General features: G+C 46.1%; 1 protein-coding gene across 2 annotated transcripts in view; it reads left to right on the top strand.

Annotated features, from left to right (window-relative positions):
- The window catches only part of TAOK1 (TAO kinase 1), an 84,924-nt gene that overhangs the window by 27,940 nt on the left and 32,874 nt on the right, over positions 1 to 24,110 (top strand). For both annotated transcript variants that reach the window (XM_048519271.1, XM_048519272.1), the window contains exons 2-4: positions 6,742 to 6,950; positions 12,955 to 13,026; positions 22,903 to 23,004. In XM_048519271.1, coding sequence (XP_048375228.1) covers positions 6,819 to 6,950; positions 12,955 to 13,026; positions 22,903 to 23,004 — 306 coding nt within the window. In that variant the 5' untranslated portion in view covers positions 6,742 to 6,818. The remainder of the gene's footprint in view (positions 1 to 6,741; positions 6,951 to 12,954; positions 13,027 to 22,902; positions 23,005 to 24,110) is intronic.

The raw sequence follows: 24,110 nt of genomic DNA, 5'->3' as shown, positions 1-24,110 counted from the left end.
GCAGAAAACAAGCTTGCTCCCTCGCCAACATGACATCCCTTCAAATATCCAAACATGGCTATCATGTCATCTCTTAACCTTCTCTTCACCAAACTGAACATCCCCAGCTCCCTAAGTCTCTTCTCATAGGACATGGACTCCAGACCTTTTACCATTTTGGTTGCCCTTCTCTGGACCTGTTCCAGCTTTTCAATATCCTTCCTGAATTGCGGTGCCCAGAACTGTGCACAATATTCCAGGTGAGGTCTAACCAAGGCAGAATAGAGAGATACAATTGCATCCCTGGATCTAGACACTATACTACTATTGATACAGCCCAGAATTGCATTGGCTTTCTTGGCTGCTGCATCACGCTGCTGACTCATGTTCCGTTTGTGATCTACTAAGACTCCCAGATCCCTTTTGCATGTAGTGTTGTCAAGCCAGGTGTCACCCATCCTATACCTGTGGATTTCATTTTTTTCTGCCTTAGTATCCTACGTTTATCTCTGTTGAAATTCACTTTGTTTTGGCCCAGCTCTCTAATCTGTCCAGGTCATTTTGAATTCTGACTCTGTCCTCTGGGGGATTAGCTGCCCCTCCTATTTTGGTGTCATCAGCTACGGTCTTGAGGGCACCAGCATCAGCATCACACATCATCTCTGGTGCTGCCTCTACTTCAGCCTCTTAATCTTTTTGACGCTGGTCCATCTGCCGCTTCATCAACATCAACAATGCCAATTCAGGTCACTACTACTGCTTTGGCCATTCAGCTGTCATTTGCATCTGCGTTATTAGTCCCTTTGGTTCGCAGGTCACTGTGGTGACCGTCCTTACACCGGTTGCTGTGCTTTGGTCGCCACCTCCCGACAGCCCTGCAGAAACCCCATTGTGGCTTTGTCACAGACTTGCTCACAGGCTGCAGCTACTAGGGCTGCCACCACCAGATTGTGGAAGCTCCTGGCGAGTGCAGGCTTGGAGGGGTGGTGGTGGTGGAGTTCAGCGGGGTAGAAAGCCACCGAGTCCACTCTCCAAGGCAACTCCAAGGCAAGGAGCAGCAGTGGCATGGTGGTTAAGAGCAGGTGCATTCTAAACTGGAGGAACCGGGTTTGATTCCCCACTCTGCCGCTTGAGCTGTGGAGGCTTATCTGGGGAATTCAGGTTAGCCTGTGCATTCCAACACATGCCAGCTGGGTGACCTTGGGCTAGTCACAGCTCTATGGAACTCTCTCAGCCCCACCTACCTCACAGGGTGTTTGTTGTGAAGGGGGAAGGGCAAGGAGATTGTAAGCCCCTTTGAGTCTCCTATAGGAGAGAAAGGGGGGATATAAATCCAAACTCTTCTTCTTCCTTTATCCAGGAGAAAATCTCTATAGCTTGAAGATCAGTTGTAATACCAGGGGGTCTCCAGGCCCCACCTGGATGTCGGCAACCCTACTGGCAACTCAGGACTGACACATACCAACCCACAAAAGGCCACTCCTATTCCAGTGCCATGATTTCCATCTGACTCCTCCCACTCATCATAAGGGGCTCCAGTACTGAATCCAGCAGACTGCTAGCCTCTTCCCCATGTGTAACACTTGTCTGACCATCACTGTACCTCTCCTTTGGAGTATGGGCATGTAGAGCAGATGATGGGAAGGGCTGCCGCTTTAGATGTATTGGTTGCAAAGCAGTATCCAGCCAAACTGAATGATATCTTTGGCATCCTGGATTCATATTCCCATACCCCACTTGCTTTCGGCCAGATCAGGGTCTTTTGGAACTTACCAAAGAGTCCTAGCATTCCGACACCCACCAGCTGGGTGACCTTGGGCTAGTCACAGTTCTTCTGAGCTCTCTCAGCTTCACCCACCTCATAGGGTGTTTGCTATGGGGGGGAGGGAAAGGAGATTGTCAGCCCCTTTGAGTCTCCTAACAGGAGATAAAGGGGGGATATAAATCCAAACTCCGCTTCTTCTTCTAGCAGAAGCCAGCCGCAATTCTCCCAGGATCTTCCAATGACTTTTTCCTGTTACAGACTGAAACCTGGGCCTTCCTCTCATCTGCCACGCATCTTTGTCGCTGCCAAATCAACCCTGAGTTAGGCCAAACAAATCTTCCCATCTGTCCCAACAGACCAGAAAGGTAGGAAGCTTCATGCTGAAGGAATTGTGTGGCCCCATTAACTTAATTCCATCCTCTAAATTGGTTTTTCTTAATCTGGTTCTAGGCCATGCAGAAAAATCCCTGCATTTGATTGCCTCCTCTCTTCTTTCATGCACTGTGCACATGAAGATATTTCTCCATTATTTCCCTACAAGGCGATTGATTTCAATGAATTCTTTTGGTGGGACCCCAGAGGATTTCCCTTGCGGTGATGGAGGCGGTCTATAATTTCTTGGGTCTGTTCGGGATGAATGAGGAAGGTGGCCCTGCTCTGGCCATTAACATCTAGTTCAGGAGTCTATTTCTGGAGTCAGAAATCGTTTCACCGTCTCTTTTGGTGGAACAGCATATAACAATGAGGTACATATCCAATAAAACAAATTATTGGCTAGGAAGGTTGGTCAGTTCTTTCTGCAGGGTTCTTCTAATATCTCTGAAGGAACAAAATTCTTAGAATCACGTGCAATGACTTGACATTCTACTCAGGAGGAAATAATCCTTGACAGGGAGGCAGGGCCGAAACAGCTTCCTTGGACCCCTGATGGAAGGCACCCTTTGGTAGCTCAGCCTTCCAAGAAATGTAGGGATTCGCTGGGAGATTTGCTTTATGCCACTCCTAAGCCAGCTTTCTGCTCTGCTTCACAGAGGTCCTAGGGCAGATTTCCCCTAACTTTCTGTCTCCTGATCTCTTCCTCTGCTTTCTGTTTCTCACCCCGTTGCAAAACCTTTTTACCAACTGCAATATTTGCACCTGAGCACAGGTGATGGCTGTGATCTGAAGAAGCCTCAAGCCTTTGAGTCTTCAAAGCTGAATATGGCTTTGTTCTGTGCTGCCCTCTCGCCCCAACTTTTTAAAGGATTTTTTTGGTGCCATGTAATGCAGTTAGCCTTTGTAAGTAAGAACCGAATGGAAGAAGAAGGGTTTGGATTTATATCACCCTTTCTCTCCTGTAAGGAGACTCAAGGAGACTTACAAACTCCTTACCGTTCTTCTCCCTGCAACAGACACCTTGTGAGGTAGGTGGGGCTGAGAGAGTTCTGAGAGAACAGTGACTTGCCCAAGGTCACCCAGCAGGAATGTAGAAGTGTGGAAACACAACTGGTTCACCAGATAAGCCTCCACCACTCAGGTGGAGGAGTGGGGAATCAAACCTGGTTCTCCAGATTAGAATCCACCTGCTCTTAACCATTATACCACGCTGGCTCTCCATGGAAGACAGTACACAAAACAAAGGTGAACTTTGCAACTTCTGAGACCATAATTGAAAAGGTGCAGTTACTGTCTTACAACACAATTGAACGTGCCTAAACTTAAGCAGAAGTATTTTTATTATTATATTTGTTAAATTTTCATAAAAACATAACATTATAAAACCAGTTAAACAAACAAAAGAAAAAGAGCAAAACATAGAACAAAAACAGAGAAATTGGAGAATGAAACATCGCTTAATTACAATTCCAAATATAAATGTAAAGCAAGAGCCAGTAAAGTTATACAAATTATGTTCTGTAAGGGCATATAATGTTCAGCTGATATTCAATCACAAGTACTATTGCATTTTAAATATGTTTTTCCCAGAAGTTATAAAATCTATCGTGTTATGAACTTCCTCTGCCTTCCTGCATGAATATCACAAGACTTAACACCTATGCGTATTAATAATTCTATTTATACTGATGCTACATTTCCTATTCACATTTCATTTCATTGTTTCTTTTACACTTATGAATAATATGAAAAGTTTTGAAGGCTAATGGAGTTGCTTTGGCTATAAGTTTCCTTCTACATCTTGGACTCAAGAGCAGCAGTGGCGTAGTGGTTAAGAGCAGGTGTACTGGAGGAACTGGGTTTGATTCCCCACTCTGCCGCTTGAGCTGTGGAGGCTGATCTGGGGAATTTAGATTAGTCTGTGCACTCCAACACACAAGCCACCTGGGTGACCTTGGGCTAGTCACAGTTCTTTGGAGCTCTCTCAGCGCCAGACACTTCACAAGGTGTTTGTTGTGAGGGGGAAGGGAAAGGAGTTTGTAAGCCCCTTTGAGTCTCCTTACAGGAGAGAAAGGGGGGATATAAATCCAACTCTTCTTCTCACGGGGCCATGGCCAGAGGCAAATTGAATAGGCTTGTCTAGTCCACACCCCTTCTATAGAGGGGGTGGGGGATGACATGGCAGGAGTTGCTTTTTGAACAGTAATGCCTTTTGTGAAAATCGTTTGCTTCTTAAAGATGGAACATGACCCCATTACCATTTCTTTGACACCCATTCTGCAAACCATACAGTTCCCATTCTCTTACCCATTCCCCATTCTTCTACCCTTCCTCTCTGTCTGGTCGCTTTGTGTCTGATTCAGCTATAAAGACAGGAAATTCGAAAGCGCTTGTTTGCTCGTATTAAGCTCCTCGGTGAGGATTAAGTTATAACATTAGCGACTTTTCCTCTTAGGCCAATAACATTAGCGAATTCTCCTCTCGGGCCAGCAGCGTTCTAGATTACGTGTTTCTGGAATGCAAACTAAATAGCATCCAATTCTTTTACCTCCATTTAGCTTAGGTTCTTTTTTTTTAACCACAGTTAGTCCTCCGACTGTGTGTGGAATGGAAAGAACAGCCCAACATGTATCTCTCAAAAACGATGGAAGGAAACCGTTGAGAGAGGAGCTCTATGACTTCTTCTAGCAACTGCCTCACAGCCTGATCCAAAGGGCTGGGTGCCCAGACACAGCGCCGTGGCCGTGCTGCCCCATCGTTCTCAAGGAGGCTTTCCAGCAGCCTAGAGAGAAAAAGGACACTCACACAAAAAGCGTCCCTGCCTCCTGAAAGCCCCCACTGGGCTTAATGGACTTACGTCACCAGAGAGGTGGCTGAAATCCAAAGCCCCGGCTGCTGACATAACAGGGGCAATGGCAGGGTGGACGCCAGCTAGCTTTGGCTCCTCCTCATGTCATGCTCCTGGACCACCCTTGCTACCCTAGCGCAAGCTCAGGGGTGCTGGCACAGCATTCAGCGTGGTGCTCTACCACCATTTAGGGCTGTGTTGGCCATCCGACAGCAGACCTGTCCCTCTGCACAAGGAGCAGCAGTGGCGTAGTGGTTAAGAGCAGGTGCACTCTAATCTGGAGGAACCAGGTTTAATTCCCCGCTCTGCCGCCTGAGCTGTGGAGGCTTATCTGGGGAATTCAGATTAGCCTGTGCATTCCAACACACACCAGCTGGGTGACTTTAGGCTGGTCACAGTTCTTCGGAGCTCTCTCTGCCCCACCTACCTCACAGGGTGTTTGTTGTGAGGGGGAAAAGGAAAGGAGATTGTAAGCCCCCTTTGAGTCTCCTTACAGGAGAGAAAGGAGGGATATAAATCCAACTCTTCTTCTTCTGCCAGGGCAAGTGCTCCGAGGAGGGCAAGTCTGCTGGCACGGCCCCATACCGATCTCAGTGGCGAATTTGCTTTCCCCCCCAACTTTGGATGAGGCTTCAGCTGCTTAAGGCCTAGTAGCTTTTAAGGCCCACAGAATCATAGGTGGCAGGGGAAGGAACTGACCAGAAGAGTGTGTTGTGGTTCCCAGTCTAACTTGACTGTGCACCGGTTGTTAGATTCTGGAATGTCGTACAAAAATGTGGGCCAGTTTCAGCACTTAGCTCAGACCTTCAGGGCTGCTGACCTCAACCTTCAGAGGTAAAAAAAAAAATCACATTCTTTTTCTGAGCAAGCTGGCATAGCTCAGTTGTGGAAGCTCCAGTACCCTATAAAATAACCTTTGAAACTCTCATGAGCTTTCGTTTCTGCATCCACGGGGCCAGCTCCTCCTCTTCAGGATGGTTTCCAGAAATTCCCTTGATTTTTTTTATGAAGAAGGTGAACATGGAGAGAGATGGATGAAATTGGAGGTTTTAACGTTCAGCCAAATCTGACTGCACAGCCTACATTTCCAGCCCTGTTGCTAATAGGATTTGCTGGATTCTTTGGTGCAATACCAGGAATTCAGCTATAGTATTGGTAATCTGTGCTCCGTTAGTCACACAAACTGCCCTCAACCTACCATTTGTAGGAGTAACGTACTTGATGTGTTTACTCATTGTCTGTTTCACTGTAATTTGGAGGCGAGGCTACATGTCTTTGAAGGTCATCATGGGTACAGCAATGCTGAGTATGTGGCCCACATAGCTTGGCATTGCTTCATCAAACTTGCAGCATCTCTCTGCCGCCTTGGGCCATGCTTCTTCCCAAACTTGCTAGTAGAAAGCCTTTTTACAGGTGGTGCCAGCGGATGAACCAGGTGCATTTTTATGTGAACTTTGTCACCCTCCCAGCTAAGGCCCACCTTTGTAAAAGTGGTGGAGTCCTGTGTGAAGCTGTGCATTGTAGTAAACCCAGCGTTTCATAAGGCAGGATCTCAACGGGTTAACATTGTGCACTGTCTAGCAACATCTGGAATCTCCTGCCTTTGAGAGAGCCTTGCTGGAGCCTGTGCACCATGGAAACATGTACTCCATTTTAGAAGTGTGTAAGCACAGCCTTAGTGTAGCTGGAACAGTGGGCTTAAGGCTTGGTGCTACTAGTATTTTTCTCCTGCAGTCGGTAATGAGCCCTTGTTTCTCTTTCCTGCCCTTTGCAGAGGTCCATGCTGAAGAGACCCCATTCATGCAGATGAGCCCCGGATCGAGGTGGCACTTCGTCTAACTGCCCGGCAGGATGCCATCTACCAACCGAGCGGGCAGCCTGAAGGACCCAGAAATCGCAGAGCTCTTCTTCAAAGAAGATCCAGAGAAGCTCTTCACGGATCTCCGAGAGATAGGCCATGGAAGCTTTGGAGCTGTTTATTTTGTAAGTAGGTTGGACTAGCTATGAGACATGCAGCTGCATGCTTCTGAGAATACACGGAGAAGACCAAGCAAAGGCCCAGCGTGCAGACCAAGTTGTGTCCAATTGTGCTGGTGAATTGCTTATTTCTGAAGCCTTAGTAGCAGTTACCTCCGTGATCCCTACTGACGCCATGTCAATTGCTATTTTGTATAAATCTGTCTGCTGAAGGGGGGATTGGTCTAGCACCCCGCAGCCGTGAAAGAAGCACAAGGAGAACTCTTGTGCGGACAGTCTGTTGCAGGAGGGAATAAGAAACTTATTTATTTATTTATTATTTGGTTTTCTATACCGCCCTATCCCTGGGTGGTGCACAACATAAAATTTCACCACAAATACAACCAAGCAAAGGGAGCAAGAACTAAATACAGATAAATAAATTACAGATTACATAAGCTCCACTAAATACAAAATATAATAAATATAAAATCCCTTTAAAACAGCAGTTAGTGCAATAAAACGGCATCCAGCGAAAACCCATATTAAAAACCTTCCCCAAGAGGGAGGAACGGCGGGTCCCATCGATGTTAAGGGACCCCTGATGTAAGGGGAGCAAAAGGGGGCACTTCACTCAGCGGCTGGTCTCTCCAAAGGCCCGGTAGAACAGCTCAGTCTTACAGGCCCTGCGGAATTCACCAAGATCCCGCAGGGCCCCGCCAACTCCGCACCATTTGGATTCAACCTCTGAATTCTTGAGTTGCGGCTTTTAGCAGCTTGGCTTGGTTCCCCCGTGTGCCCCTGTCCTCTTTGCAGAGCCCATTCCTTTTGGCGGGTCTTATGCTTGAGAAGTTCCCAGTGAACGTACTTTACATTTCTCTTTAGGCCATTATCAGCTTTCTCCATTATTAGCAAAAGAGCCCACTTTACTGGGTCTGCAAAAATGAGGAGATGGCTGGAAGAAATCCAGTCCAGCCCCATCTTGCTTAAGGCCGGGCTCTTAGCGTGTTGCGTGGACCAAGGTGCCCCGTGCTAGGTTTGCCATGTCTGAAGCTGGCTCAAGACATGGGGATTAACAATGGGTGCGGGTTTCTATGTGCCCTGCCTGAAACAGGCCTCCCCGGAACAGCCAGGGCTTTGCCTTGCTGCCTGTTCGTCTTGAATTGGGGGATTGTGGCGAAGGCTTTCAGTGCTGAGCTCCAACAGTCTCGTCAGGAATGAGGAGCACTTCCCTGGAACAATAGCTGACCCAACAAAAGCACACCATTGTGCCAAAGTGGAGATGCTCGAAAAAGCAGCACACTGGCTTCTATTGTCAGTTTCGTGTTCTAGAACACAGCTGGGAATCAGGCCCCTTTTGACTGGCGCCCAGCACCTGCTTGGGCAGTACATGACCATGCTCCAGTGAATGCAGTGCAAGCTTCTGATGGTGCAACCTGTGATTTTCCTGTTCAGTTTCTCCAGAGGAGACATCATGGTGGGTAAGATGATAGAAAGCAAAGAAGGCTGTGCTGTGTGGATTTTCTTCAAGATGCTGGAGATGTTGACCGTTCTTTCACTTTTTCAAAATCTAGGTAATTCAGAGGAACTCCCTCCCCCCCTTCTGTACGTGGAGGGTCTTACAGTGTCTCTGTCAGTGGGGACAGATTTTTTTTTCCAGGCTTAGTGGAAAGAAAAGGGAAATCAAAGCAAATGCGGGCAGTTGATCCCAAAACAGAACCTGCTCAACTTCAGAATCCATTAAGCTGCAGTAGAGGGCACCAATCCAAATGGATCTCTTCCTTTTCTTCAGCTGACACAACCAGAACCAACCTCTTCCCCCCCTTCTGCGAATCAGAGTTAACTCTTCAAAGCAAAACAAAACCCTGTGGCATTCTAAATGGCTGAACAGACAAAACAGGGTGAAGGATTGCTTGACTTAATAACCCCTTCTATCAATTCCAACTTCTCCTTTAACTTTCCTGTGCTTCTTCCAAGGAAAAGATGAATATTTTTTTTATGGACTCCACATTGCAATGCTGAACTTTGCACCTGTGCAGAGTAATAATTCAGAAGCTTATAGAGCTGGCCTTTAGGCACGAAATATCCTCTTCCCCAGGAAACACAGCCTCGGACTGTGCATGCCCCAAGGGGAGGGGATTGGGCCTTCACCACTTAATTTCCTTTTGTCTGCTGCTCCGGCAGCAGCATTTGGAAAGCTCTCTGAGAGTTTTTATCTTTCCAGAACTGGTTTTGATCTTTGTTCTGTTAAAAACAAAACCAGTTTTCTCTGTGTAATAATATAAATATTTTTTTATCTTAGGTAGTTTCCTATACAGTTGGGCTTCTTTGTTGTTGTTTTTAACTAGCTGTTTGCACCTGTGGCAACCCCCAACACTTCTAAGAAGCATAAGTCTTGCAAGGGGATAAACACCATCAACTGATGGGCGTGATGGGTATCTCCTGCATTTAGGCAGATTGTATTGAGTGATCTCACGCCCAAGCTGCTTGGCGTTTACAAGAAAGAACGGAGCCACCTGCCTTTGCACCCTGTTGTGGGAGAGCTCTCTCGCTCCGTATGGCTCAATCGGTTGTCCCTGCCTCAGAGGTAAAATTGTTGCCTGCTCCATCTGCATCGGTTGGGGATCAGTCATTTTTTCCTTTCTGGTGAATGGAACCAGGCTTTTCTTCAAATGGCACAGAGGGGAAAAAACCAGTTTCCTAAGGCTCAAAGCTGTCAAAGAAGCGCAAACCATCGAAAAGTGTTCTGCCACCAGCTTCAGCATCATCTGCCATCTCTGTAATGACAGTGGCCTTGGTTCTGACCTCTGAGGGGGTGTTTGTGGCTGTTTTAAACCCTGATCTCCCCCCCCCCCCCTAGTTAAACTGTGGAGGAAGTCTGCTCTGTCCATATTGCCACTCGCATTTGGAGAGGTCCTGATCCCTGTTTTGACAGCGAGGTTCCTCATGGGAGTCTTCTCCAAGGTCTTCAATTTATTCAATTTATAACACACACACCCTCCTCAACAGAGGACTCGGGTGGTTCAGAGCATACTCACAAGTAATAAAACCTGTCAATACAAAGAAATACAATAAAACAGATTCTAATTAAAATTCAACCAATTAACAGCTCTGAAACAAATCTGGGCAGACAGGCACCACACCCATGCTCTTAGTTTATTAAATGCTGCACGAAGCAAGGCAGCCTTGCATATTTTATGCTACCACAATAGATCCTACAGATATAAACCTCCTCAGGGGGCTAATCCCAGAGGGCAGGGGCAGTCACTGAGAAGGCCCTTGCCCTTGTGGATGACAGACAGGCTATGTGCAGACCAGATGATACCTTCAACACCAAGGAATTCGCACCCCCCACACACCTGTTCGATGATGATACCTTTATTAAGTCTTGATTTATTTCCTGAATAAATTAATTTCTCTAGTAGGTTTTGCCATTTCTTAAATAGGGCAGATGGGATGAAAATTTCCAACCAACTAATCCCAGAAACATTGTGCAAGGTTCTCACCACTATACAGATGCCATGTACCAGAAGATCTTATGACTGCAAGTGAAGGGCATTTACCATCTTTACTTCTCATTGTGGGTAGAATCCATCTACGACCCCAGAGATGTTATCTTGGAGTACCTAATCCATCTTTGGTCTCTAGAGCTACCGTGACCCCAGCATCATTGCCAGTCCATGCAGCATAAGTGGCACTTACGCTGGCACGGGGGTAATGTGTACCAGGGAGCCATGTAGCTTTGTATTGCCTGAGTGCCATCAGAACTGGCACCGATGAGGATACTCCCAAGGTGCAGCCAACTTTTGTCAGCTTCTCAGGCCTTTGAGCTCAAAACCGCCACTTTTGATGGTATTGACTTACATCAGCAAATATGCAAGCATAGCTCATTGGGCTGGATAGGTCCCCTTCTGTGCAAGAGGTGGGTTTGTGTTTTATTTGACCTTGCTGCATTGCTGGAAACGTCCGTGGAAACTGAAGAGGTAGATTCACACTAGCCTGACAAGGACCTTTGATCTCCAGATAGGAAACTAGTGGCCAAATGGTTGTACATCAAAGAGGTTGATTTACAAGGGAGCCAGGAAATGGAGTTACCTGAGAACCAAAGGAAGGGAACAAAGGGGAATTCTGATCCAGGCTGGGCAGGAGAAAACAGCTCCTGATCCCAGGTCTGAAACAAAACCTGCCTGGAACGATGCTATTAGCTGAGAAATCTCTGTATTAGAACATTTCTTATTTTCTGTTTTTCAATAAAATCTTTGGAAAACTCATCAGTTTTTGAGCATCTGGAAAAAAGAGCCCAGGATTTATAAGACAGATGGGGACGCCACATCCCTGATCTTGTGACATGGTGGCAGCAGTGGGGTGTGACAGAGATGGTGCGCCTGGTCCGTCCCTGGCCACCCCACAACTACTCCCCCCAATGGATTGGGCTGCCTGGATAATGCAAATGACCCAAACTGACAGAAAAGCATCTCCTAAAGAATCTCTGAGTAAGTTCTGCGAGAGCAGCAGCAACTAACATCTTCAGCCGTTGTGAGAAGCGTTATCACTACCGGAGTTATGCAGAAGGACTGCCTGAGCACAGCCAACCACCCTTGTACTGCACTCTTGATGTCCAAGCCTTGTCTGATGCCTTGTTCGGAAGAGCTGCTCTGCACTCTTGATTCTCCCGAAGCACCTGCCCCTGGCTATGTTAGCCTGCTAATCTGTACCCATCCGTGTGATGCACAGAAACCACAAAGAAATAAAAACAGATTGCTTACCGGCAGTGGTTGTTCTGTGAGTGGTAATCTGCGTTTGGCACAGCCTCTTGTGCTTCAGAAGGAACTGAGTGGTAAAGGCACAATTCCTGCCCTCGAGCATGTGCAGTCTGAGACTGCCTTTTCTGAGGAGAGGCGATTCAGTGCCTAAAAGGTAACTCCAGAAGCTTCCGAACTGTCGCTGTGCGCAAGTGCGAACCCTGTCAGTTTGAATGAAGATGTCTACTCAAAGAACAATAGTTACAGTTGAGCAAGCTGTTCCCCCCCTCATTTCTGCTTAATTCTTGTTATTACCTAGAAAATTGTGTTAGTGCCTCATGTAAGGCTTCACCGAGTCTTCCAGTATCACTTTGTTTTGCTCAGAATGCAATAAGAGAACAATTTTTTACACGCTGCTCGCTTTTGGTTGCAAGCCAAACCCACCTCCTCAGCCCTGCAGTATACGCCTTGTCAGATCCACCACTGTGTAGGACAGAAACAGCCTGTCACAATTTAACTGTGTCGAAGCATCCCTACCGCAAACGCAGTGATCCACGGCTTTTTGGGGTGGGTAATATTTAGATAGCATCCACGTTCCAGAGAGGCTTCTTTTGTAAACAGTTTGTCAGGCCCTGGTGAGCTGGCATGAAAAAGAAGCAAAGGGCCATCTGTAGCCTGCATCAAGCAGCTAACTTTAAATTAGCAAGCAAACTTCAATCTAGAAGGCTCTGAGTGGGTCAAGAGGCACCAACTGGCCCACTCTTGAGAGAGAGCCAGCGTGGTGTAGTGGTTAAGAGCAGGTGCACTCTAATCTGGGGAACCAGATTTGGTTCCCTGCTCTGCCACTTGAGCTGTGGAGGCTTATCTGGGGAACTAGATTAGTTTGTGCACTCCAACACATGCCGGCTGGGTGACCTTGGGCTCGTCACAGTTCTTCGGAGCTCTCTCAGCCCCACCCACCTCACAGGGTGCTTGTTGTAAGGGGGGAAGGGAAAGGAATTTGCAAGCCCCTTTGAGTCTCCTACAGGAGAGAAAGGGGGGATATAAATCCAAACTCCTCCTCCTCCTCTTCTTCCTCTTCCTCCTCCTCCTCCATATTAAGGAATCTTTTGGGTGATGTGACTGGTTCTCCTCCTTTAGATGGCACTGAGTGATGGCTAAATCTCAGCCTAACATCTCTAGAGGTGCCGGTTTCCAGATCCACTACGGGCTTCAGCGGACAATGTTAAATTTCATTGACGGGCTCCTATGACAGTAAAATGCTAATGAGTTGTCTTTTGTCCTTCTAGGCACGTGATGCGCGCACCAATGAAGTGGTGGCCATCAAGAAAATGTCTTACAGTGGGAAGCAATCCAATGAGGTATGTGGACTTCTTTTATATACTAGAGCAGGGGTAGGGAACCTGCGGCTCTCCAGATGTTCAGGAACTACAATTCCCATCAGCCCCTTCCTGCATGGCCAATTGGCCATGCAGGAAGGGGCTGATGGGAATTGTAGTTCCTGAACATCTGGAGAGCCGCAGGTTCCCTACCCCTGTACTAGAGGCTCAAGGCTATCGGCGTCAGCGTGATGTATCAGCTGCACCGAGTTAAGCTAAACTTTGCCATGAGAAAAAGCCCCCACCCTGGAACCTTTGTTTATGGCCAGGAATTGGGGGTTGCCACTTGCAGGATGCCCCCCGCCCTGGGGTAGGCTGTCTCCAATCCAGAAGCCAAAAGACATTAGCTATGCATAACCAAAATGGACTGTTGTAGACATGATGGAAGTGCTTATTTCATCTTTTAAAATGTACATTAATAGCGCTTTGCACATGCTTAAGCAATTAAGTTATATTTACAAAATTAGTATAAACGTACAGTGGATTATGTCCCACTTGTCATGGTTCTTGTGACTGGTCACTGACCTTACACTGTTCATGTTAAGTTTGGTATGGGAGTGCCACAAATAATACTTGCTTAACTTCGTGGCCTCTTAAACTCCACATTTCCCCGCTGTGTATGCGTGTGAATCTGTCGACTGAGTTTTCACTTCATGCATTTGACAAAGGCTGATGCGCCGAGAAATCTGTTAGTTGTTCCACAAGCCTTTTTGTGTCTGAGACCAGAGGTGAGGTCTTCTATCGTGGTAGGAAGATCAAGTCTGGTGGAAGGAAGGGGGATAAATGACACTGAAAGATTCCTGGTGCCTCAGGACTGGGATATTTGGACTAGAATTCTAAAAAGGGAGAAGAAGCCATGGAGTCCAAGGAGACCTTCCCTCCCTTGAGTCTTAGTAGTACTTCCTGAGTTCCTCAAACATACAGGACTTTAAATTTGTTCCTAATACCATGAGAACCTGCTTTTTAAAAGTATAAGCTGACGATGGACTGTGTTCCATCAGTTACAGCTCTTGTGATTAATCACTGAAGTTAAGTTGTACATGTTACGTTTTGCATAGACATGCCTAATACCTCTTTCCTTACATGGCCTCTTAAACCCCACTTTTCCCTGCTGTGTACTTGTGTACCTGCAGAGTTTTCAACTTCATGCATTTGACAAAAAGCCCACTCTACCCAAAATCTAATGTTTAGTTTAATGTACTTTCCCCAAACTTTGCGACCTTTAAATGTATTTTTACTGCCAGGAGGACCTGCTTTTTTAAAAATGCAATAGAAGCTTGGTTTCGTCTAAAGTTTGCTGGATAGCAGAACCAGTGTAGAGGGTTGATAGACTTGAAACTAAAAAAAAATAGATAGAAATATACTTTGTTACTCTGTTTAAAATTCCCTACATGTTTGGCCCAAGAGGCTTCTCAAGGGAGTCCATTAGTCACAGTGGTCTTTCAAAGAAAAGTACAAGATCAGTAGTCTAATCTTTGAAAAACCACCGGCCTTATTTCTTATCTCCTGTGACTGGTGCAGCCCTTTTGTTTCTCCTTGGTAGACGAGGAGCCAGGTGACCTGGCTGCAAATGCCCACTGAGCCATAAAACTCCCCACATGAAGTTAGGTCAGTCCCACATTCTCAGCCTAACCTGCTTCTGAGGGCTGTTGTAAGGATTAAATAGGGGCCTGGAGAATCGTGTACTCCTTGAACTCTTTAGAGTAAGAGCAGAATAAAAATGGAGAGAAATTCTGTGATTTTGGGGCATGGCGACATTTGTGCAGAAAATGTATGCTCCTACTCTCACCCTTAATATCAGCTGGAGCAGGGGTGTCCAACTCTGGTTCTTCAGATGTTCATGGACTACAATCCCCATCAGTCCCTGCTGGCATGCCTAGCACCCCACAGCTGCTAAAGAAGCACAGGGGCTGATGAGAATTGTAGTCCATGAACATCTGAAGAGCCAGAGTTGGACACCCCTGAGCTAAGGGAATGCCTATTGCAGGGGCATATCTACAGAAAATGTTGCTTTGTTATTTTTTGGGTTTGCCTTTCCTTTCCTTTCCTTTTTTTCCTTCCCCTTCCTGACTGGTACTCCCATCTCTGTATTAAATTGTTAAGGGGCACCAACTGACATTTTAAAAACATCACAAGGTGTCTGTTGTGGGAAGAGGAAGGGGAAGGAGCTTGTAAGCCACCTTGACTCTCCTTACAGGAGAGAAAGGTAGGATATAAATCCGAACTCTTCTTCTTCTAAAGAAAAAAAGTGGAAAACTTGAAATGGGGGGAAAACCTGTCTCGGTTTTTTTCGTTTTCCAGAAAAAACATGAACTCTATGCAGTACCTAATTTCTTATCAAGCCTCAACTCTTACTGCTTTAAAATAAAATGCATTAGCTGTAACTTTGCATATAGCGTTATATTGTTTTGCATTTGTATGACATTTAAAGGTATAAATGCTATAGTTTTCTACAGGCACCTAATGCTAAAGAGAGATTTTCAGACTCTAGATCAAGTCAGCCCCGGTTGCCAGGTAAGAATTAGGAAAAAATAAAGTTAAAAAGGAAAACATAGATTTTTAAAAAATGAAGTATATTAGTTGGGCAGAAACTGTCTCATACAGTGGTAATTGGTCTAGCGTCATATTTGGGTACTGAGTTGAACTTTGTAACACTGAAAATGCTAAACTTTTCAATAGCATATTTTCATATACAACTTTCTGAAGCATGTATTTTGTGCACAGTGTGCAATAATGTATATTTCCAACATGTTTCAGCAATATCTAATGCTGTGAATTATCTTCCATAAAAATATTCGTAGTAGATGTTCTGAGTGAATAAACCCTTGCTTTAAATTTAATTAATTCTAAAAGAAAACATTTCAAAGGAATTTTTTATAGTATTCCAAAAACGTGGGGAAGGGTTTTTATGAATTCCTCCAGACCTTCACATCTCTGAGAGCTGCCTTGCAAATAAGCACGAATTTCATACAGACATATTTAGGATAAAGCACATCATTGAATCTAGCTCTGTTGCACTGAGAATTGACTTATAAACTAATTTTTAGCCTTCAAGTTCTGTTGTTGTTTTTAAAAAAATTGCTCAGAATGGTAGAGGCAACTGCAGCAAACACTGACTAAGGTGGAGGTTGTGCCTGCAAAACGGAACAAAAGTCAGATCAAACAGAAACGCATTCCTTTCAGTTTGAACAAATTCGTCCTGACGAACTTCACAAAGATACAGTGCAGACGTGGGAAAATTCCAAGCTAGGCAGATTAAGGTCAGCTTTGAGTGCTACCGGCAAGAGCAGGCTTTGAAAGTGAGGAATGTCATAATTTCTCAGAGCAGCAGTGGGCCTGTCTGAGTTCTAAAACATTGGTCAGGATAGGATGCTTTTTCTCTTTTTCTTTTCTTTTCCCTTTTCTGCTTTTGAGAATCGGCACGGAATGGTGGTTAGAAGAAGAGCTGGATTTATATCCCCGCTTTCTCTCCTATAGGAGACTCAAAGGGGCTTACAAACTCCCTTCCCCCCAACAAACACCCTGTGAGGTAGGTGGGGCTGAGAGAGCTCCGAAGAGCTGTGACTAGCCCACGGTCACCCAGCTGGTGTGCGTTAGAGTGTACAGACTAATCTGAATTCCCCAGATAAGCCTCCACAGCTCAGGCAGCAGAGCGGGGAATCAAACCCGGTTCCTCCAGATTAGAGCACTTCTCTTAACCACTATGCCACTGCTGTCAGACTAGGATGTGGGGGTCTGGGGTTCTCGCCTGGTGTCCGAGCTAGGGTTCGTCAGTCTCTCTCAGCCTGCCACATAGGATTCTTCTGAATTGTTGTGAGGATAAAATGGAGGAGGAGAGAACTGGATTGTTATAAGCCAGTGGTTCTCAACCTGTGGGTCGCAACCCTTTTGGGGGTCGGACGACCCTTTCACAGGGGTCGCCTAAGACCATCGGAAAACACATATTTCCGACTGTCTTAGGAATCGAGATACCGCTCCTCTATCAATTTTATGGTTGGGGGGCACCACAGCATGAGGAACTGTATTAACCACTGTTATAAGGCTGCTTTGGGAAGAAATCAGGATACAGTTTATCCCAGTTTACAGTGTGGCCCTTGGAACTGCTGGCTGAAAAGCAGGCACCTACAGGGATGTGAGAATGGTGAGCCATTCAACGGGGTTTTTTTCTTTTCTGTTCATTGGCCTGCTAGCTGGTACTGTCGTCTGGAGGGCTGATCCTCCTGGCAAATTGTTCAGCAGTTTGACAGCTAGATGACGCTTTTTGCAGGCTGAGTGTGGCCTGCGAGCCATGATTTGCCCACCTGCGCCAAAGGATGTCTTTCTATTCCTATGCAATCGCATAGCTGGAGTTTTGTTTGCCCACAGATGTTTTGCTCTGCCCTGAGCATTGTGTTTCAGAGTATCCATACAGTGCTTTGCAGGGCTTCGTCTGCTTTGCTCTGATCCTTCCCAAAAGACGTTAGATCAAGCTGATTTGTATATCGTGTGGATGACAAGGTGTGCTTTGCCAAACCTCCTGCACACATAGGCGCCATTATACTTCTGTCATCTTCTCATGGCTGCTGTTTCATCCCCCTGAGCCCCCAGAGGCCTTTTTTTGCTGGCTTAAAAAACCTGCAGTTGCTGGTGTATCTATAGCATTGTATAGAGCAACTACTTACTAGCTTTAAAAGGGGCTTGGACAGATTTATGGAGGAGAAGTCAACGTATGACTACCAATCTTGATCCTCCTTGATGTGAGGTTGACAATGCCGTAACAGACCAGGTGCTCGGGAGCAGCAGCAGCAGCAGCAGAAGGCCCTTGCTTACACATCCTGCAGGTGAGCTCCCAAAGGCACCTGGTGGGCCCCTGCGAGTAGCAGAGTGCTGGACTAGATGGACTCTGGTCTGATCCAGCAGGTTTTTTCTTATGTTCTTATTTATTTATTTTAAAAATAAGTGTGACTTGGGAGAGGGGTTAGGAATGCTGAGGGGATTGCCAAAGAAAGTGCAGAGGAAATTTCAGTACGGATGCCCTGTTGCCAGTGTATGCACCATTTGCAGTGGCCAGGGAATCCACAGTAGACGTTGCTGTGTGCATGAAGCCTAGGATGAAGCAGTGGGGCTGTGTGCTTCTTGGGAAGGCAAACAAAAATGTGCATCGGATAATGGTGGCAGAATTGCCAGTTACTAAGCATGTTTGCTTGTCACTGTGTAGTCATCAGGCATGATATCAAGGTAGCAGCAGCAGCAAAGTATCAGCTTGTTCAGAGGCCTGGTGAGGGCAGTAAACTAGGCAGAGGGTCATTGTTCAGGGTGGGTTTCCCAGTGGGCTGATGTCCTAAAGGACTCCTGCCGGCCAAGTGCAAGCCAAACCCTTCTCTGGTACCTGAGGACTCACTTGGCAGAGACCCATTATCATCATCATCATCATTTGATAGACCACCCAAACCCCAAGGGGCTCTGGGCGATGTACTACAACAAATCCAGATACAACAGTACAACAGTAAATGTTAAATACAAATTATAAATACAAATTTAAACATTAAAATCCCTTAAAATCACAAACAGCAGCATCATTAACCCACATTAATTAATCAGTTAATTAATTTAAACAAATTGAATTTATGGCGTTGGATCCTAAGGCTGGGAGGGGGCCAGCAGTGCCAAGATGGTAAAAATATAATATGAAGGCAACGCCGGAGATGGTATAAAGGTGCAGTTCAGGGCATCAGGAGGGGGCAGGTAGTCTGCGGCCAGCCTCCCAAAAAGCCCGGTGGAACCACTCAGTTTTACAGGCCCTTCGGAACTCACCACGGTCCCGGAGGGCCCTAACAGCTGGTGAAAGAATGTTCCACCAGGCAGAGGCCAGCCGCACCATTGAGGGGCGAGGGACCACCAGCAAGTTTTCCTCTGCAGAACGCAGAGGCCTACTAGGGACATATGGGGCAAGATGGTCACGAAAATGGCAGTGGCAGTGCTGATGGGTATCAGATCACCAGTTGCTGCCTTCACTGCTGACAGTTTGCAGGAGGAAGACACAAGTGTACCATTGCCTGTGGTTGGCGATGTTATGCCGAAGCAACTCTCCAGTGCTGCCTTGTAGTAACTCTGGGGCTATTTCAACTTCCCGGTCTGTTCATGGCAGAGATTTGTGATCCTGAATTGCATAAACACTTTGGGCAGTAGAACTGCACCTGACCCCTGAGAGCATATTATTTAGTAGCGAGAGGCTGAACCATTTGTTTTTTTAATTTAATTTATATCCCACCCTCGCCCAACCAAGTTTGGCTCAAGGCAGTTTCCGACAGACAGTGCATGCAGAATTCAATGTATAAGTTGAAAACATAGAGTTAAAACTATAATCACTAATTGGACGTAAAAGATGGCATTGTAGATTTCATGCCTACTGTATATAATACTGATTATTCCTAATGGTGAGTTGGTTCGTAAATGGTCATAAGCAGCAGATGACCTGCAGTGACCCAGGATTGGCAGGTTCTCCAAGGAGCTGAGACCAAGAAAGAAAGCAGGAAAGGGAAATGGAGCCAATGAAGGGGGGGGGGGCAATAGAAGGGGAAAGGAAGGAGGGGATGGAGAAGAGGGGGAAGGGAAAGGGGAGGGAAGCCCATTCTGAGCTTGCCCTGATTCTATGGGTATAAAGTTGAGCACCCTAAGGAGGCTTCACAATGCCATGCAAGGCACTGCTGCTCTCTTTGTGTTGAAGAGCCAGACAGAGCCTGCTGAAGAATTTTTCCATGAGGGCTGAGCTCCGGCTGCCCTGTTTCCCATCTTACACAATTCATGTGGCTGAACGACGGTGAAAGTGTAATTTGTACCTGCTCCTCGTCCTGCTGGCTTAATTATTATCGAGCTATGAATAGTCCGTCCCCATCAATGAAACCCGGTTCAGAAATAGGGCTGGTTTGTCTTGAGCAGGTGGGCGGGCTGGTGTTTATTTTGGAAAAGACAGCGCAGTTAATAAACCCCTTCCTGGTTCGCTCCTCTGCTGCAAAGCGAGAAGGCAGCTCGAGCTGCAGTTATGACTAATCGGCGTCTCCAGCACACACAATGCACCCTTGGCCTTGTTCATCCTCATAACGGCCTTATGGGAGAAGAGGTGACTGGGCAGAGTCTTGAGTGCCTGCACTGTGTTTCAGTCTTGTAGTCGTCCCCGTCCCCGCCGCCAATCTGTTTTCTTTCGGTCCTTTTCTCTCTCCCTCCCTCAAGAGATAGATTGTGTGTGTATGTGTATTATCAACTTTGTTTTTCTCACTCCCCCCCCCCCAAGGATTTCAGGATGGCGTACATAGTTCTCCCCTCCTGCATTCTGTTTTCCTAGTAACCTTCTCAGACACACTGAAAGCCTGTATGGCGGTTCCATTTATCTAATCAATGCCTTCCCTCTGTCCCCTTCTACAGGCAGATAAAATAGGTTTCTGGCCCATCATAGAATCATAGAGAAGAAGAAGAGTTTGGATTTATATCCCCTTTTCTCTCCTGTAGGAGACTCAAAGGGGCTTACAATCTCCTTTCCCTTCCCCCCCTCACAACAAACACCCTGTGAGGTGAGTGGGGCTGAAAGAGCTCCAAAAAGCTGTGACTAGCCCAAGGTCACGCAGCTGGTGTGTGTGGGAGTGCACAGGCTAATCTGAATTCCCCAGATAAGCCTCCACAGCTCAGGCATCAGAGCAGGGAATCAAACCCGGTTCCTCCAGATTAGAACGCACCTGCTACGCCACTGCTGCTCCTCCACAAGGGCCATCAAGTCCAACCCCCTGCCATGCGGGCACACACAATCAAAACATCTTGAACTTTCATTTTGGTGGTTCCTTTGCTATTGAATGGCCTTCCTGAAAATGTTAGGAAATAGACAGCAGATCCAGTACTTAAGGGGTCAGAAGCATCTGCTTGTCCTTTTGTTGTAGATAGCAGCCTCTGGATGCTGATAGGTTCCTTAGGGGTGTGAAGGATGCTGATAGGTTCCTTCGGGGTGTGAAGGATGCTGACAGGTTCCTTAGGGGTGTGAAGGATACCACATGGACCCATGCCATCATAGCCTTTAAAATTTTGCTGGGAGCAGGTTATTAGAGCCGGTAGTTAAAAGTCATCAACTTCTCCCTCATCGAGGGGGCTCTCCTCAGATCTTTGAAAGAGACAGTTGTACTTCTGCTGAAAAAAACCTTTACTGACTAGAGGCGAGTTGGCTGATCTCCAGAATCCTGAATGACATATCTGCCCTTGACCCATTTCAGTCTGGTTTCAAGGTGGGGTTTGGTACCAAGGTGACTTTAGTTGCACTGGTGGACAGTCTTAATTTAAAGTAGGACAAGGGACAGTCTTCCCTGATGACGCTGTTGGCTTTCTCAGCAGCCTCTGACAGAGCCGACCACCCCATTCTTATCCATCAGCTTGAATATGGAGTTGGTGTGAAGGGTGTAACCTTTGGATGGTTTCACTCTCTTCTGTCAGACGGGACACAGTCTTTGCCAGCGGTGCAGAATCCCCTGAGTGGAATATATCTTATGGGGTACCACAGGATTCTGTTCTCTTGCCCTTTCTCTTCAGTAGGTGTGGGTGTGTACACACATGAGGCCACTGAATGAGATTGTCCGGAGCTTTGGGGTTGGGTATTCTTCATTTGTAGATGATTCCTAGCTCTATATTTCATTATCCTGCCTCCATCTGCGTTCTGGACCAGTGTTCTGTGGATGTGGTCATGTGGATTGAAGCTGAATTCAGGTGAGACAAATAATGCTCGTCAGGAAGGTTGGTATTCTAGAAGGACTGAATTCTCTTAGAACAGGTAATGAGAACGTTGGTGAATCAGACGTAGCTGATAAAAGGCAGTCCTGGCCACTGGGCCAGTGTGCTCTTCAGCCAGCAAGGAACGGTCTATAAGCACCTGCAAGCTCTTAAACTGCTGTGAAGAAGCCAATGCCTCTCCATTTAAGACAAATGAATTCAGTCCTTCTAGAATGCGGATGCTTCTGTAACCTCACAGTTAGATGACTGCAATGTGCTCTATGTGAGGCTGCTATTGAAGACAACCCAGAACTGGTCCAGAATGCGGCACCTGACTGTTGTCAGGGGCTTGCAGCCAGGAACTTACATTGCTATTTTGAAACAGCTGTGTTGGCTGCCAGTCTGTTTCCAAGCTGAGTTCAAGGTGCTGGTTATGGAATGGGCTCCATGAAGTGTGAGGGAGCCCTCCTGTTTGGAAATCTTCAAAAGTCTCTGCAGAGCCAGCCTGTTTGCCAAAGCTGGTGAGGGGGCTTGAGCACCAGGCATCTGTTAAGTGGGGAGGAATTGGAGGGGTGTGCTATTTCACCTTTGGTTTTAGCTGGAGATATTTCAATTATTATTGTAACCTGCCTCAAATCAGGAGGGAAGATGGGATTTGAATGCTTTAGTAAATAAATACAGTAAAATGAATTAAATTGAGAGGAAGCCCATGGTCATCCAGGGAGCTTCATGGCTGAGTGGGGGTTTGAGGTTGAGTCTCCCTCCTCTAAGCCTCGTCTATATAACAGTGTCAGTGTTTCTCAAGCTGTGCGTTATGACTCAAAAGTGGGTTGTGAAGCCTGTGAAATTGGGTCCTGGACTTTTTCATGGCAGTGCATACTGAGAGAGAGGAAAGTTGGTAAAGACTGGATGGAAGCAGCAAACGCTTGAGAAAAACTGATTTTGGCAGTAACAGCTGAATAGTAAAAGTCTCTCTGGAAGGCATGCAGCAGAGAATGGTTTTTATTCCCATGGATCATCCAGGTATTAGTGGCTGATAGCTAGAATTGTTTATCGAGTCGGTAACTTTTTTCATCCCATCCCACACCACCCGTAGACCTTTTTGCCAAGTTCTTTTCTTTTTCTCTTCCACAGAAATGGCAGGATATCATTAAAGAAGTCAAGTTCCTGCAACGAATTCAACATCCCAACAGTATAGAATACAAAGGCTGCTATTTGCGTGAACATACAGCATGGGTAAGAATACACTGTGTATGTAACGAGCAGTATAGAAATAAAAATATGTCCACTGCTTGGTAGCATTGAATGGATGTATTTCAACACTTGCGTTGTTTTGGGGTTGGGTTTTTTTTTTTAGATTTATCTTCTTGAGATAGTCACTCGGATGATTTCTTGAGCACCCCAGTCCTTAAGTCCTTTGAAATTCACGTAGCATCTCCACATTACTGAAGCAAAACTTCTTTATCCAGTCTTCTCAGCTTGTAAATATTTAGAACATGGGTGTTAAAAGAATTTCTGTCTCGGTCACTGTTTTATTATGACACAGTTTAATAACAGAATTTTGCGGCTTCCCTTGATAGTTGCTCCAGATTTTTAGCAGACTTTCTATTAGCGAGCATATCTGTTGAAGATAAAATGCGCTGTCGACACTTTGATGTTTGAGCGAGAGCTGTTTATGAAAAAGAATGGTAACTGTCATAGTAGAGCTGTTTTCTTCTAGATGATGTGTGCCACATAGTTTTGTTTTGATGTGGCCACTGTTAAAAATAGAACGTTCAAAATTTTAAAAACACGCACACAGGAAGCTGGAAGGATCATACGCTACTTTTCATTACCTTCCCAAGTGTCTGTACGTCCTGTGAAATCAACAAGGTAACTTCTCTCTCCTGCATCTGGCGTGCTAATCTGCTGGGACATGAATGTTTCTGTTATATCCCTTTAACACTTGTTCAAACTGAAGCAGAAAACACCCTATAGCTCATTCCGCACATGCAGAATAATGCACTTTCAAACTGCTTTCAGTGCTCTTTAAAGCTGTGCGGAATAGCAAAATCCACTTGCAAACAGTTGTGAAAGTGGTTTGAAAACGCATTATTTTGCATGTGCAGAAGGGGCCTATGAGTATCCCTTCAGTTGTATGTCAGGGCTGCAGACTTTCCCTTGCTTCCTTAGAAGTAAAATCCATCTAAAGCAGTGGACCTGCACAGACAAGGATTGGAGTGAACTGCAAATGAGTTAGGCTCCTGGATGATTGACTAACCCTCACATGGCTTCCATACCATTCCTTGCCCTCTTAAGCTAGAAGACTTTCATTTTAACTTTCTTCTGCCCTGATTGGATGG

This window comes from Sphaerodactylus townsendi, linkage group LG16, assembly GCF_021028975.2.
Source record: "Sphaerodactylus townsendi isolate TG3544 linkage group LG16, MPM_Stown_v2.3, whole genome shotgun sequence".
Lineage (NCBI taxonomy): Eukaryota > Metazoa > Chordata > Lepidosauria > Squamata > Sphaerodactylidae > Sphaerodactylus > Sphaerodactylus townsendi.
The sequence above is the reverse complement of the archived record's forward strand: the minus strand, read 5'-3'. Positions and strand labels throughout refer to the sequence as shown.